Here is a 17,153-nt window from a genome sequence, read left to right on the forward strand (position 1 = left end):
CTTTAATTAAAAATATTCTGGGGCCCCTGGGTGGCTCAGTCAGTCAGGCATCTGACTCTTGATTTTGGCTCAGGTCATGATCTCTCAGTTTGGTGAGTCTGAGCCCTGTGTTGAGTTCTGTGCTGACACTGCAGAACCTGTTTGGGATTCTCTCTCTCTGCCTCTCGCTGTTCTTCCCCCACTTGTGTGTGCTCTCACAGTCGTGGGATGGAGAACCATGTAGGGCTCCACTCTGGGCATGGAGCCTGCCTGGAATTCTCTCTCCCTCTGCCTCTCTCCCCCACTAGCATTCTGTCTCTTAAAAGAAATGAACATTAAAAAAAAAAAAAAAAAAAAAAAAAACCCCAACTCCTCATAAACCCATGTTTAAATGGAAGGCAACTGCTACGTCTTTGTCCAAATCCACAGTAATGTTTGATTTATTTTTAAAATGTTAAAAGCTGGGGCACCTGGCTGGCTCAGCCAGTGGAGCACATGACTCAATCTCAGGGTCATGAGTTCAAGCCCCACATGGGGCGGGAGCCTACTTTAAAAAAAAAAAAAAAAAAAAAAAAAAGTTAAAAATTTACCACTTAGGGGCACCTGGGTGGCTCAATCGGTTAAGCATCCAACTCTTGGTTTCAGCTCAGGTTCTGATCTTGCAGTTCATGGGTTCGAGCCTCGCACCAGGCTCTGCACTGACTAAGGAGTGGGCTTGGGATCCTCTTTCTGCTTCTCCCATTCTCTCTCTCAAAAACTAAATAAACTAAAAAATATTTAGCACTTAAAAAATCTGCCTAATCTACAACTCTCCAACATAATTTGACTTTCTCCTAGGTTATAAATACTCTTTAAAAAATGTAACTATATTGTTATTACATATAAGGCTAAAATTGCCATGATATAAAATATTGTACATATAAGAGGAATGTGCCATGGAGAATAATTTCATCTATTATTATAGATACCCTAAGATTCTTTTCCTCTCAACTCAAGATATTTTTCCTATGCCTGGTAAAGTCTATCAGATTCCTAAGTTAAATTATAAGTCACTTTTACTTAATTTGCTTTAAAGCAGAAAATGATGCTACTGACCAAATAATCACTATTAACTTTTTCAATTTGTTCATGCCATTAAGCCTGGCCAAGGCTTGGGTATTTGAGCTTCAAATACCTAAGGCAGAGAAGACTATGGCTTCTATGCCTATGAAATAGTTTTCCTCTATACAGACTAAAACATTAAATGAAATATAAAGGGCTTAGCATGCCACTGGACATTGTAGATTCTATTAAAATGTTAATTCCTTTCACCCAGAATTTATTTGCATGGTGCCGATCAACTCTGGTAACATGAGAAATTTGTTAAGATAAAATGTGTAAAAAACAAACATGACATGATCAATTAACATACAAAAAAAAAACCCAACAAATTTAAATAATTATATGGTTATGGTTGGCAGGGTCTGCAGAAATCAATCTCTGGTTGTTAGAGCACTTGGTAGGAACTCAAAAGTGTTGGATAACTGAAATTTTTACACCCCCAAGAAAACAGGGTAGATTGGGACATACTTTAAAAAAAAATTTTTTTAAGGATTATTTATTTTGGAGAGAGAAAGAGGCACAGTGCTAGCAGGGAGGGGCAGAGAGAGAGGGAGAGACAGAATCTGAAGCAGGCTCCAGGCTCTGAGCTGTCAGCACAGATCCCAATGTGGGGCTTGAACCCAAGAACCATGAGATCATGACTGAGCCACCCAGGCAAGACATGCTTTTTTAAAAAACTGGTGTTTTTTTTAACGTGGTATTATATTAGTTGGGAAATATTCTCTAAACATCAAAACCAAGATGATGTATTCTCTAAACATCAAATATGCTCTAAACATCAAAACCAAGATGATGGTATTTTTTAACGTGGTATTATATTAGTTGGGAAATATTCTCTAAACATCAAAACCAAGATGATGTTTTCTGTTTAAAATGAATCCTAAAAATAAGAACAGGGGTGCCTGGGTGGCTCGGTCAGTTGGGCGTCCAACTTCGGATCGGGTCAGGATCTCAGTTTGTGGGTTCAGCCCCACATCGGGCTCTCTGTTGTCAGCACAGAGCCCGCTTGGAGCCTCTCTCTCCCTACCCCGCTCTCTTTTTCTCTCTCTAAAATAAACATTAAAAAAAAATGAATAATCCTATCGTAAACACAACCAAGTACTTCCATGGCTCAAGAATACGTTTGCACAGAGACACTATAGAGTTCTACAGAAGACTTTTTTAAGTGTGCTGATTTAAATGGAAAAGATTGCACTTCCAACAAAATCTTGACTAAAGTCATTTGAATATCTTTTCCAGAGGGGTTGGAGAAAAACAAGACAATGGATATGCTTTACTTTGAAAGTAAATTTCTCTTTATTGTGGAGAAGTAAGTTGGCTTTCTTCAAATCCACAAAAACAGACATCTGAAGCAGTAAGATGCAGTTGGTCTTTTATTTAATGAATAAATATTTGACACTACTACGTGCCAGGCACTGACTTAAGACATAAGATTTTCAATTTCTCTAGAGCCCAGGCTAAGATTTTCAGTTAAACCTACATCTATTACATCTTTCTCATTCCCACCTGGGCAGTCCAGAAAAACACATCAGAGTTTTAAAAACTAAAGTTAAACAACACAACTTTGAAAGAAGCAGTACTTTTAAGTTATCAAAACTCAACAACTCTAAACTCCACAATGTCTTACAAAGTTACATGCAATCACTAGTTTCAACTACACTCTCATCATGATTTGAAATGTGAGAAGTAGGCAGTTCACACAAAGCAGCATATAAAAACTCATAGAAAAGCAATTCTGAAACAAAACATGAGTCTGCCAGAACCAATCTGAGATTTACCTAGATTTAGATATTCCAAATTGCAGTTACTGACATATCAGAATGCCAAGAAATAAGTATCTCCGGGTTCTGAAATCTCTCCTTTTCTCATGCAAAATTTACCAAAAAGGGAAAAAAATACAAAATCCAAGCCCTTAGAAACTAGAATTTCCAAACATCTGAGTGTTTATAACTGCTTAAAGATGTTAAGTGTTCATTTCAATTTAGAGTAACACTGCCCCGCCAAAAGACGGCCTGTTGCTGGGCAAACAGTAACAAACAAGAAAAACAAAAACCGTTCAAAAAGCCCTCCATATGCAAAACCATAAAAAGGCGGGAATTTCATTATTTCAAATTTTGGTTAGAAATGAATATGTCACAAATTGCCCTCCAGGGAGCGCTCTGGGCCTCGGTTACCAGTCATTTCAGTTAATAAAGCGGGAAAACGTTCGAACGTAACCTACAGCAGTTTCAGGCTGACCCTCAAGGGCTTTCGAATCCGGCACAGAAGTCGCCGTCGAAATACCACTCTTGGCGGTCAAGGAACACCGAGGTACCCGCGCGCACCAATCACCCCCGTCACAGAAGAGCAAACGCCAACTTCACACCTTCCAGACACACACCCGCGAGCCCCGCGACCCCAACTTTGCGACTCTCCAGCGACCTCCCCTTCCAGAGCCTGCAAGCCCGCGGCGAAGGAGGCAAAGGAGCCGAACCCTGCGTCCGCAGACCAAAAGGCCAGCCTCCCGGTTGGGCGCGGGGGCAGCCCCGCCGCCGAGGAGGCCCGAGGGGGCGCCAAGGAGGGAGGGCGGCGAGCGCGCGCGGGCGGCGGAGGTGGGGGGAGGAGGGCGACAACCGCCAATCGCCCGCCTTTGTGGCCCCGGCCGGGCGTCCTTACCCTGCCGACGGCGGCCCGGCTGCGGCCTGCGACCGCGGCTCCGGAGCCGAGGACTGGGGTGGGCTCGCGCTCCTCGTCGCTGGAGAAGTCCGGAGGCCCTTTGCTGTTGGCGCCCGCGGCGAGCGGCGGCCGGTTGCGCGCCGTGAGGTGCTGCAGGTAGAGCTGCACGTATACGTCTTTGCGCTGCTCCCCGACCGGGAGCGTCACATTGTTGGCGACCAACTCACTCTTCAACTTCTCTTTCGTCAGGACCGAGGGGTCCTCCAGGAACTCCGGCATCTCCGCGACGAATCCCTTTCCCCGCAGCCTTCACACCCGCCGCTCACGCCGGCGCGCTCGCTCCTTGCCCGGGGGCGGGGGGGACCGCGCTGTCGCCTCTGAGCCTCACGGCTCCCGCCCGGGAGGAGCGCCGCAGAGCAAAGCAAAAACTCCCACACACAAAGCAAAGCAAAAGCCGGACACAAAAGCCCACCGAGCCCAAGTGCGGACCAAGTGCGGCTAAGATAAGAGCCCCCACTAACCCCAGCCCACACACTACACAAGCGAGGAGAGAGCAGCTTGTTTCGCCCACGCCCCAAGAACGCGCGCCGCCATTGGCCCGCGGTGGGAGGAAGCCGAGCGGTGATTGGTGGGAGCCCTCGCGCGGGTTCCATTAGCCACGGCACGGTGCGAGAGGTGGTAGAAACGCAGTTTAAAAGCCGCTCGGGCGGGAGCCTTGGAGGCTTGGCCTGTTTCTGTTTCCCTTTTCTCCACCCTTCCCCTAAGACGCTGATAAGGGACAAGTAGTACTCTTCTGTGTGCGGTTTCCTTCCCCCGCCCTGCTTGAGAAGAACCTTTCCCTCCAGGGTCGATCGCCTTCGAAGGGGCCGAGTTTCACGAAGCCAGCTGCGAGGACCAGGGGCTGGGCCTTTCTCAATCGTAGGACACTGATTTACAGAAGAATGACCGCAGCCTTTCCTTCCCCATACACTCGCCCTGAAGGGAAAGAAAAGGAGCGACGCGTGCTCTTCGGCACTCCTCTTCCTTGATCTGTTTTACCTGTGGGGATCAAAGGGGAGAGCAAGCAGTTAAATCCCTCTCTCTGCTTGCGAAGGCTTCTTTTGTTCCTGAAATCCAGGAAAAGCAAAAGCTAGACTCCTGGGCACTTTAAAATGCCCCCGAATTTGTGACAAAATTGTATCGTCAAATATTCTATTTGCTTCTTAGCCTACAGGTTGGGACGTTTATAAATTATTTAATTTTGAACAGGTGGGGCACAACTGCATTTTTGTTGAGAGCATCTCTGGATTAGATCCTTATACCCATAAGTATCTTACCATAACTTAAACCTAATGTTAAATAATACAGCAAGACGAAGCGAAACATCTAGGAATACTTTCATGGGCAACTTAAGATAACGGAGATGGTGCATACCTAGATTTTAATCACAGAGGACCCTGGTGAGCTATAATCAGGACGGGAATCCTAATCAAACCCATATTACTGATCCATATAAAAAGTCTCAGAAATTTCATGAAGTTAAAATGTCTTCCTGAAAGCAAATGCCACTGATGACAAATACTTGTGTTTCTTACGAATATAGATGTTCCAAGATGCTTTCTTCCAAGAAAGAAACTGACCTGAATCATTTCCCTAGAATTCTGACCTCCAGACTGCTTTATAAGCTGCTTAAAAATTTTTTTAAAATGTTTATCTGATTTCTGCATGGTTGTTTAAATTTGGGTAAGTTTTTAAAAAATGCCTTCACTAAAAATGTTACCTGTGAGTTAAGTCATTTTATTTTGCTCAAATTGAGGAGACACTGTTTAATGATGGATTCTTTAGCTAGGGGCAATTTTATATTTATTTTCTAAAACTCAGTTTTTACAGATATTTAAGCAATAGTAATAAGCTCAGTAATACAAATTAAAACATTTTAACTAGCAATTTATTTTGTACATTTTTAGGATGTTTTGTGAAAGTTATCTCATTTTTCTCCCCATGGCTTCCCTGGGCACATAAGCAATTGCATTTTTCTTCATAGGCGGAACTGAACTGAGAGGCAAAGGACCACGAGTTTGCACTGACTGGTAACCCCACAAATTAATTAATGCACGTGGGACAGTCCCAGTCTGCATAATCTCAGCAATGATGGGTCTATTCTACCCTAATTGAATTAGCGAATTATCCTGCTATATTGTTAACTTGCTAGGGGAAAAATTTGGCTCTGGCCTGACTGTACTAATAGTTTTTAAGAGGTAGGTTTTGCTGCTGTACCTGAAAAGGGTCAGAGTCACCAGGGCTATATAGGATGTGACCAGGGTGGGACATAGAAGAGTTCTGGGCTCTGACTGCTGCCCTGTCGTCTGAGGATACCTGAGCAGCTTGGTCCCTGAAATAGATCCTTAGAGAAGGAGGCATCACTGATCCCTGAAGATAATATTCTACCTAAATTTTTATGTGAGTAGAATACAATGCTGAAGTCACAGCACCACCTGAGAATGGGGCAATGGCTTTTTTCATAGGGTCCTTGCACCAGATATTTTTCCATTTTCTACGCAGCTTAATCCTTGGAAACAATAATTTTTCCTGCTTTGCAACCACAAACCAAAAAAAAAAAAAAAAAAAACCCACAAAAAAATCACCTGTTGAGTCTGCAAGGTGTTTGTGTTTTCAAGTTGTTTTAAATAGACACAATACTATGCCTTACAGGCCAACATTAAAGAATGTAATTCTAAAGGAACTGCATTCTAGGGGGCATGTGACTCTTGATCTCAGGGCTGTAAATTCAAGCCCAGCGTTGGGTATAGAGATTAAGAAACAATCTTTAAACAAACAAACAAACAAACAAACAAAAAAAAAACCCACTACATTCCAGATGCTTGAAATGAATATTCCTTGAGCAAAAACAATTTTCATTCCCTTTCATTAATTAACTCTTCTTTCTTATCTCTAGACACTATCAATTGGAGGTTACTTGCAGATTCTACAACCATGTCAGTAGACATGGTTGATACCGTAAGCTATCAGACATTGAGATTGCCTTTCTACATCACAAAGTCATGACTTGCCAAATTCAGACTTGGAATTGTCCTACACACATCAGGTATATCCCCAGAACTATTAATTTTTTAGTGATGAAGGTAGCTTTTGCTTTTACTCTGCTGTAGGGCTCCTAAGTAGAAGTTATTTTTTTCTTCATACTCCATGTATCTTAAGACCAAGAGGACAGAGCCTGGGTGGCCTCTCTGTTCCCAATGACTACTTCAAAACTATTTCTCCTCTTTCCTCCTTCAAAAACATTTGAAGTTTATACACCTGACTAAGTCACCCTTTACCATCTTTATCATTTATCAACCTGACCACTCTCCCTCAGATATTATAGGCTGTTTTTCCTTGCTCTAGGTTTCTCCACCATCCCTGTCTATATTCTCTGTGAATTTAACATTTTTACAGATGGACCATGCAACCAGCACTTGGCCTTTTATTTTTATTTATTTTAAGTTTATTTATTTATTTAAGTAATCTCTGTATCCAACATGGGGCTCAAACTCATGACCCCAAGCTCAAGAGTCACATGCTCTTCCAACTGAGCCAGCCAGGCACTCCTAGCACTTGGCCTTTCAGATCTTTGACCTCTTCATCTCCAACAATTTGTTCCTCTATTCTATTTCATCCATCCACTCCAAGTGGTAATATTCTGAACGGTGTCATCAATAACTCTTTTACCTTCTAACTGTCCATTTCAAGCATCCCAGTTGTCAATCACTAGCCTTTTCCCCTCAGCTCATTTAATATACTCTCACTGACCTATTAACACCCTCAATCCATTAAGCCCAACACTTTAAAAAAAGTCTATTAATATGCTTCTGACATCATCAATACTTCCAACTCACCCAACGTACAGTCCTTGATCAATCCTTGTAATCGCTCTTTTGCAAACATTTTCAACTCTCTTACCCCAATGTCTCTATCTTTCTCACTTGGAGGAACCTCAAAGTAGAAACCCAGTCTTGCTTGGACTAAGTCCTGCTGAAACAAACTTTTCCATTCCATTGCTTGCATCCAAGTTAGCAAAGATTGCTATAGAAAAATCATACGAAAGGACTGACTGCTTTTAATTTATGACCTCATACCTCACAGGAGCACTTCAACTGGCTGGCAAAACTATTCATTCTCTGGATGAATCATTCATACTTTGACTTCTCTACTCACATCTCTCATATCGTTTCCCCCACCTGTCCTCATTTTCAGCCAGAGAACTTGCATCATATTTGAGAAACTAGAAACCATCTACAGGGAATGTCTCAACTTCAGAAGGTCACATCTGTACCCATTTGCTCTTGCATTTTTCTTGTTTCTTTTTTAAAATTTTTTATTTTTTAAAATTTACATACAAATTAGCATATAGTGAAACAATGATTTCAGGAGTAGAGTCCTTAATGCCCCTTACCCGTTTAGCCCATCTCCCCTCCCACAAGCCCTCCAGCAACCCTCAGTTTGTTCTCCATATTTATGAGTCTCTTCTGTTTTGTCCCCTCCCTGTTTTTATATTATTTTTGTTTCCCTTCCCTTATGTTCATCTGTTTTGTCTCTTAAAGTCCTCATATGAATGAAGTCATATGATTTTTGTCTTTCTCTGACTGACTAATTCCACTTAGCATAAAACCCTCCAGTTCCATCCACATAGTTGCAAATGGCAAGATTTCATTCTTTTTGATTGCGAGTAATACTCCATTGTATATATATACCACATCTTTATCCATTCATCCATCAATGGACATCTGGGCTCTTTCCATACTTTGGCTATTGTTCATAGTGCTGCTATAAACATGGGGGTGCATGTGTCCCTTCGAAACAGCACACCTGCATCCCATGGATAAATGCCTAGTAGTGCAATTGCTGGGTTGTAGGGTAGTTCTATTTTTAGTTTTTTGAGGAACCTCCATGCTGTTTTCCAGAGTGGCTGCACCAGCTTGCGTTCCCACCAACAATGCAAAAGAGATCCTCTTTCTCCACATCCTCGCCAACATCTGTTGTTGCCTGCGTTGTTAATGTTAGCCATTCTGACAGGTGTAAGGTGGTATCTCCTTGTGGTTTTGATTTGTATTTCCCTGATGATGAGTGATGTTGAGCATTTTTTCATGTGTCGGTTGGCCATCTGGATGTCTTCCTTGGAGAAGTGTCTATTCATGTCTTTTGCCCATTTCTTCACTGGATTATTTGTTTTTTGGGTGTTGAGTTTGAGAAGTTCTGTATAGATTTTGGATGCTAACCCTTTATCTGATATGTCATTTGCAAATATCTTCTCCCATTATGTCAGTTGCCTTCTAGTTTTGCTGATTGTTTCCTTTGCTGTGCAGAAGCTTTTTATTTTGATGAGGTCCCAGTAGTTCATTTTTGCTTTTGTTTCCCTTGCCTCCAGAGATGTGTTGAGTAAGAAGTTGCTGTGGCCAAGATCAAAGAGGTTTTTGCCTGCTTTCTCAAGGATTTTGATGGCTTCCTGTCTTACATTTAGGTCTTTCATCCATTTTGAGTTTATTTTTGTGTATGGTGTAAGAAAGTGGTCCAGGTTCATTCTTCTGCATGTTGTTGTCCAGTTTTCCCAGCACCATTTGCTGAAGAGACTGTCTTCATTCCATTGGATATTCTTTCCTGCTTTGTCAAAGATTAGTTGGCCATACGTTTGTGGGTCCATTTCTGGGTTCTCTATTCTGTTCCATTGATCTGAGTGTCTGTTCTTGTGCCAGTACCATACTGTCTTGATGATTACAGCTTTGTAGTATAGCTTGAGGTCTGGGATTGTGATGCCTCCTGCTTTGGTTTTCTTTTTCAAGATTGCTTTGGCTATTCGGGGTCTTTGAGGTTCCATGCAAATGCATTTTTCTTGTTTCAATGGAAGAGAGAACTATCAGAGAGAACTCTGTCACTTGTACCCTGGATCTCATCCTTCTCTCCTGCTCAAGGACTTGATTTGTTGAGTCATTATCTGTGAAATTTCTTACTTTTTTTTTTTTTTAATTTTAAATAGGCTCCATGACCAACATGGGGCTTGAACTCACAACTCTGAGATCAAGAGTCACATGCTGTACCGCCCTGTGAAATTTCTTAATTGGGAAAAAAAAAAAAAGACTTGGCATTTTATTTTGTTTTATTCATACAATATAAAAATTTTTTATATTTTCTGTTGAAATTGGTATTAGGTTTTATTGTTTTATTTATTTATTTATTTATTTATTTATCTTGGTATAGATTACAAAAAATCTTTAAAATTATAGCATTGATACCCAAAACCTACGGAAACAGGAAATATATTCCTATGTGAAGCCACAGCTTAAAAAATAAATCAATGGAATTACTTTGTCAGAAAACTGTTCTGAAACTTATGATTTTTTCATAAATCACTTGCATAACTAACTGCCTTCATTTCCCATTTTGCACTTCTTAATGTTATTAACATAGAGCTGACTTTTTTGTTCTTCATTATCTCGTTTTGCTTGGTTCTGAATTTAAAAGTGTCACCTCAAACAAAGCAGATGACAAACATTATTGACTTTTTTTTAATAATAGGAGAGGATGGGGTGCCTGGGTGGCTCAGTCAGTTGAGTGTCTGACTTTGGTTCAGGTCACAATCTCATGGTTTGTGAGTTTGAGCCCCGCATCGGGCTCTGTGCTCACAGCTCAGAGCCTGGAGCCTGCTTTGGATCCTGTGTCTCCCTCTCTCTCTGTGGCTCTCTGCTCATGCTCTGTCTCTCTCTTTCTCTCAAAAGTAAAAATAAAAACATTAAAAAAATATATAAGAGGATGTTCACAATATCACATTAAGTAGAAAATAAGTAGAAAAAAGTAGAGAACCATATCAGAGTAAGATCTCAGTTCTATAAAAACTGAAGTGTGTAGGGATATGTGTATATTTAAAAATATACACATACAAAAAAACCTAAATGAACATAGACCCAAAAAAATTTTTTTAATATTTATTTTTGAGAGAGAGAGAGCGAGCATGGGGGAGGGACAGAGAGACGGAGAGACACAGAATCTGAAGCAGGCTCCAGGCTCTGAGCTGTCAGCACAGAACCTGATGCAGGGCTCGAACTTGCAGACTGTGAGATCATGACCTGAGCTGAAGTCAGACACTTAATCAACTGAGCCACCCAGGCACCCCTAGACCAAAATTGTTTTTAATGTTTATTTATTTTTGAGAGAGAGAGATAGAGCACATGCACAGGGGAGGGGCAGAGAGACAAAGAATCCCAAGCAGGCTCTGCGCTGTCAGTGCAGCGCCCAATGCAGGGTGTGAACTCACCAGCCACAAGATCATGACCTGAGCCAAAACCAAGAGTCAGATGTGTAACCGATTGAGCCACCTGAGCTGAAACCAAGAGTTAGATGCTTAACTGACCAAGCCACCCAGGCGCCCCTGGACCAAAATGTTTGTGGTAATTTCATCTAGGTGTTGGGGCACAAATGATTTTTATTTTCTTTCTTATTTTTTCTGTGTTTCTCAAGATTTCCACAATGAACACAGGATTTTTATAAACATAACTACTTTTCTTTTTGAATTAGTTTGAGAAATTGGAAAATCCCTTGGCTTATCAGAATTCAGAGTCTTTCAGTTTTGTATTTCCAAAGGCTCCATTTTATCAGTTCATCTAGAGTACATGAGTCTTAGGAAACTGATTAAAAACAGTCTCGGGGTGCCTGGGTGGCTCAGTCGGTTGAGCATCAGACTCTTGATTTCAGCTCAGGTCATGGTCTCAGGGTCATGAGATCAAGCCTTGTGTCAGGCTCCATTCTGATGGTGGAGCCTGCTTGAGATTCTCACCCCGACCCCCTCTGCTACTTTCCCCTGCTCACATTCTCTCTAGGAAAAAAAAAAAAAAAATCTCAAAAGAGAAACCTAATTTATTAAACAGATGAAATAAATGCTTGGAGCATTCTATGCCAGTGGATAAATTCATTTGGAAGGATAAATGACTGGAACATTTCTAGTGAAACAGAACAAAATCACAGGTCTATTAAGTGGGAATTCAAATATGGATCTGTATTTCAGAGCCTCTTTCTTGACATCATTCCTATATAATGGTTGCAGAAGTTAAAATGAAGTGTTCAACTACATGGTCAACAAATCTTTGACAAAGCAGGGAAGACTTCCAATGGAAAAAAAGACAGTCTCTTCAACAAATGGTGTTGGGAAAACTGGAACAACATGCAGAAGATTGCAACTGGACTACTTTCTTATACCATACACAAAAATAAATGTAAAATGGATTAAAGACCTAAATGTGAGAAAGGAAACCATCAAAATCCTAGAGGAGAACACAGGCAGCGACCTCTTTTACCTTGGCAGGAGCAGTTTCTTACTAGACATGTTGCTGCAGGCAAGGGAAACAAAAGCAAACATGAACTACAGGGACTTCATCAAGATAAAGAGCTTCTGCCAAAAAAAAAAAAAAAAAAAAAGAAAAAAGAAAAAAGAAAAAAATCTGCACACTGAAGGAAATAATCAACAAAACTAAAAGGTAGCCTACAGAATGGGAGAAGATATTTGCAAATGACATATCTGATAAAGGATTAGTATCCAAAATCTACAAAGAACTTCTCAAATTCAACACTCAAAAAACAAACAACCCAGTTAAGAAATGGGCAGAAGACACAAACACTTTTCCAAAGAAGACATCCAGATGGCTAACGGACACATAAAAGATGCTCAACATCACTCATCATCAAGGAAATACAGATCAAAATCACAATGAGATACCACCTCACACCTGTCAGAATTGCTAAAATTAACACAAGAAACAACAGGTGTTGGCGAGGATGCAGAGAAAGGGAAACCCTCTTGCACTGTTGGTGGGAATGCAAACTGGTGCAGTCACTCTGGAAAACAGTATGGAAGTTCCTCAAAAAACTAAAAATAGAACTACCTTATGATCCAGCAATTGTACTCTTCACTCTATACCCAAAGGATATAAAAATACAGATTTGAAGGTGTATGTGTACCCTGATATTTATAGCAGCATTGTCAACAATAGCCAAACTATGGAGAGAGCCCAAATATCGGTGGTGTATATACAAAGAGGTGGTTTATATATTTACAATGGAATATTACTCGGTGATCAAAAAGAATGAAATCTTGCCATTGGCAATGATGTGGGTGGAGCTAGAATATATTATGCTAAGCAAAATAAGAGAAAGACAAATACCATATGATGTCACTCATATGTGGAATTTAAGAAACAAAACAGATGAGTATATGGGAAGGAGGGGGAAAAGAGAAGAAAGCTAAACAAACCGCAAGAGACTATTAACGATAGAGAACAAACTGAGGGTTGATGGAGGGAGGTGGGTGGGGGATGGGCTAGATGGGTGATGGGTATTAAGGAGGGTACTTCTTGTGGTGAGCACTGGGTGTCATAAGTGATGAATAACTAAATTCTACTCCTGAAACCAATATTGCACTGTATGTTAACTAACTAAAATTTAAATTAAAAAAATAAAGTGTTGGATTTTAAGTTGTTTCAAGGTTATAGCAAGTTAGCAAATGGGCTATTCTAAGAAAGTACAGACGTCCAAACTTGGAAAGTAGCTGGAACCTGTGAAGTGACTGCTTTAGAGCTGTAGCAGTATAAATAATGACGTGTATGTACTGCTTTACAACATTTTTCTGTATTTTATCTCATTTGATTATTTTTAAAATATTTTTGAGTATAGGTGACACACAGTGTTACATTAGTTTCAGGCGTACAACACAGTGACTCAACTTCTCTTATACCTTATGCTATGCTCACCACAAATGTAGCTACCATCTGTCACCATACAATGCTGTTGTAATATCGCTGACCATATTCCCTATGCTGTGCTTGATTTGATTCTCTTAACAACTCTTTGAGGTAAGTGGGACCTCCATTCTGGCCTTGCTGTATAGGCCAGTGGTTCTTAAACTTTAGCTGGGATCAGAAGGCCTGGAAGGCCTGGTTAACACTGGTGGTTAAATGCTAGGCCCTGTCCCCGGATTTTTCTGAATCTGTAGGTATGGGGTGGGGCCAGAATATTTGCATTTCTAACTTATTCATAGGAAACTGTCTGGAAATAACAGCTCTAAGCCACCTTTTTGGTTTTTTTTTCACTCTTTGTAAAGCCAGAGCTGGTCACAGTCTTGAATAATAGCTTTGCATTGCCCTCAGAATAAAATCTAAATTAGAAGGTTCTGAGTGATCTGACTCCTGTTTACCTCTATAGCTTTCTGTCTCTTTCTCTCCAGCCATACTAGAGAACTAGCAGTTCTCCAAAGAAGCTGTATCAGTTTGCTAGGGCTGCCATAACAAAATGATTAGCAGGTAACATTACACATTCACCTTTCAAGAGTATGATTTTGTACAAATAAGATAACATGCTTGATCCAAGCTAAGATCAAGCAAGTATTGTTACAGATATATGATATGTATGCAAAGGTTGCTGGGGGAGAGGGAACATAACTTCTATTATGGACTGAATTGTATACCCTCAAAATTCATATGTTGAAGCCCTAACCCACAGTACCTCAAAATGTGACGATATTTGGAGACAAGGACTGTTAACAGGTAATTAAGTTAAAACGAGGCCATTAGAGCAGGCCCTAATCCAAACTGACTAGTTTACTTATAAAAGAAAACTTGAACACATAGACATCATCAGAGGTGTGCACATGCAGAGGTATGATCATTGAGGACACAGTGAGAAGGTGGCCATCTATAAGCCAAGAACAGGTCTCAGAAGAAAACAGCCCTGCTGTCACTTCAATCTTGAACTCCTAAGCAGTCCTAGCAAACTCATATAAACCTCAGGTTGAAAAAACCAGATCTGAGGGACATTATGGACAGTGCTCAACTTATAGAAGGCATTCAAATATGTCTACTGGATAAATGTCTTAAAGTCACATAGGAAAATTTTATTTTTCAAGATCCTCCTTTATGAGGCTTTCTTGAGCTACCAACCAAGGCAGAGTTAATGTCCCTATTTTAGCATCTCCATACTACTCTGTTCTTATTTTCAGGGTACTTAGCCCAATATATTATAGTATTTGGGTACTTTACTCAGTGTATCCTTTTCCTCAGTGCTGAGCACAGTATTAGGCTCATCATAGTTGGTGGGCCATATCTGTTGAAATGGATGGTCTAATCTTAATCCATCCAAATAGGAGAAAGAACAAACTACACAAAGTGAAAATATAATGTCCAGCTATACTGGCTACATTAGGTTAAATCATAAGAAATTAGTATTTGATGTTTTCAAAACACTGAACAGAAAAACTCCGGGACTTTTATGGAACATAGCCAATAAAAATCTAAAAATATTTCTAATCTTGCTTTTCATTTTTTTTGTACAACAAATGTTTGACATATGCCTGTAAGGCACTATTCAGTACTAAGAGTGCTGGAACTTACAAAGGTGAGTAAGTAAGCTTTGCTCCTTATTAAAAAGATTAATAGTTGAAAGTTGAATATCTGACTTTTGTCCCCACTCACCTGAATTAGTGAAAATATAAAGGGGGCATCAATACGTCACTTAAGTCCAATGGTTTCTAGCACATTCTCTGGACATTTTTTCCACCTTCATTATAAAACATTTAGTAAAGACAAGGATATGCAGCCAGTCTTGTCTGGAAACTTTGGTGGCCCTTGGCAGGTCCCTATTCCTGCGTGTGCCAGTTTGTAATAGTAGGATACTAATCACACGTCGTAAGATTGTTTATTGGCACACAGGCTAAGACATATAAACTGCCATGATATTCAAAGTTAGAAAATTTTACTCTATTGTACTTGCTTTCGAAAGGCAAAGGGTCTAATACCGTTTTGGGAAAAATGGCTTGTTCATTTCTTGTGAAGGCCGTTGGGCTGATACACCCACTAATGCACAGTAGTAATGGTCCATACATACATTTCTATGTATCATGCACATTAAATGACAGAAAACTCACTTTACGAAGCAAAACAGTACAAAGCCACTAGCCTTAAGGCTCTATAATATAAAGACAGATTTGTCTTTTCGCAGACTAAGGATTACTAGGGTAACATTTGAAGGAGGAAGATTTAATCTTAAAATTAAAGGCATTTTTAAAAAATGGCGGGAATAATCCTAGGTCTCTAGAGGTTAGTGGCTTAAAAGAGTAAAAGCCTCATGACCCCGACGTGATTCGAACACGCAGCCTTCTGATCTGGAGTCAGACGCGCTACCGTTGCGCCACGAGGTCCTGCTGGGCTGTGGCTCGCGCAGTTTCTTAGGACTCAAGTATCATGGCGCTTCTCCCGGACGCATTTTTTTTTTTCTTCACGTCTCTCCTTGCCCCTCCATCCAGTACAGATTGGAACTGGAGACTAATCCTTTTGGCACCCAAATTTTACTGACCGCTAATCCTCTACCTAACTTGGGAAGGAACCAAAGGAAGCGGGAGAACGGAGTTTCCCTTTCAGTCGAGTCCCCAGGGTCAAGGGAAACTGTTCCTTCCTCTTCTATAGCAAGCAATTTCCGTTCTTACCCGCCCCTTTAGGCGCGGAACTCCGCCTTCCCTCTCCCCTCCCCCCCGGGTTGCGCGCGCGGAGTTCGTGACCTCCAGTTGGAATTTGTCGGGCGTTTCTGCGCAAGCGCACGTCTTTGCCAGCTAGCCCCTGGTAGCTAGCGCCAGTTGTATAAAGCATTGTTCTCAGGGTATGGTTTTATTTCACCGTCAGTGTTAAGCTTAAAAGTACCATTTTTAAAAGATGCGCTTACAGAGGATATTATGTATTGTATATGTCAGCAGGTTTGCACCTCATAGTTGAGCAGTTGGATTAATAAAATTTACCGGTCTCCCCGTCGGGGAATTGAACCCCGGTCTCCCGCGTGACAGGCGGGGATACTAACCACTATACTAACGAGGAGCTGCCGTTTTTGTCCTTCCCAAATATCCCTTCAAAAGTGGAAAAGATTCCCTCCCTAGGCTACTTTCCTTTCCGCTTGCCACCCGGAAGTGTGACAATCCGGACACCTGGACATCTGCCTGCTCTCTATCCCCTTTGGGCACCTTGGACTCTTCGTCCGTGGAAAGAGTAAATTATTTAGAATAAGTGAAACAAAATGCGCTTCCAGTTTTAGTGGTGGTGAATTGTTGAAAATAATTTTCCGGAGCTCTTTATACTTTCCAGATGACTTAGGTTTCTTGTTAGAGTTTTTTATTTAATAGTGACCAAGAGGATGTGAGTTGAAGCAGAACTTTACCTTCACTTACTTGTATTTTCATTCTGAAGTCGAAGTCCAAGGATATCATATGGTTGCCAGATGTCCAGGGCTGCCAGGGTTGTCCCACAGTACAGTGCCTCCTCAAACAATTTGTAAGCTTTTGTTACACCAGAGGGCTCATGCATTGGACCAGCTGAGGCCAGATGAAATCCTGTTAGCTGATTTTTTTTTTCTGTATTTCG

General features: G+C 41.0%; 1 protein-coding gene and 2 non-coding genes across 8 annotated transcripts in view; all 3 read right to left on the reverse strand.

Moving 5' to 3' along the window:
- TMPO (thymopoietin) overlaps positions 1-4,318 on the reverse strand; it is a 31,106-nt gene extending 26,788 nt beyond the window's left edge. For 5 of the 6 annotated variants that reach the window (XM_058741701.1, XM_058741700.1, XM_058741699.1 and 2 more), the window contains exon 1: positions 3,736-4,311. In XM_058741701.1, the coding sequence (XP_058597684.1) occupies positions 3,736-4,014 (279 nt within the window). In that variant the 5' untranslated portion in view covers positions 4,015-4,311. Of the gene's footprint in view, positions 1-3,735 lie in introns of all 6 variants that reach the window. The other variant, XM_058741696.1, reaches the window with a different exon arrangement.
- Positions 4,319-15,874: 11,556 nt separating this feature from the next.
- Positions 15,875-15,946, reverse strand: TRNAW-CCA (transfer RNA tryptophan (anticodon CCA)). Its single transcript has one exon. It is a non-coding gene; the product is annotated as a tRNA-Trp (tRNA).
- A 595-nt stretch (positions 15,947-16,541) lies between these two features.
- On the reverse strand, positions 16,542-16,613 carry TRNAD-GUC (transfer RNA aspartic acid (anticodon GUC)). Its single transcript has one exon. It is a non-coding gene; the product is annotated as a tRNA-Asp (tRNA).
- Between the last annotated feature and the right edge of the window lie 540 nt (positions 16,614-17,153).

The sequence above is a fragment of the Neofelis nebulosa genome, chromosome 8 (genome assembly GCF_028018385.1).
Source record: "Neofelis nebulosa isolate mNeoNeb1 chromosome 8, mNeoNeb1.pri, whole genome shotgun sequence".
Lineage (NCBI taxonomy): Eukaryota > Metazoa > Chordata > Mammalia > Carnivora > Felidae > Neofelis > Neofelis nebulosa.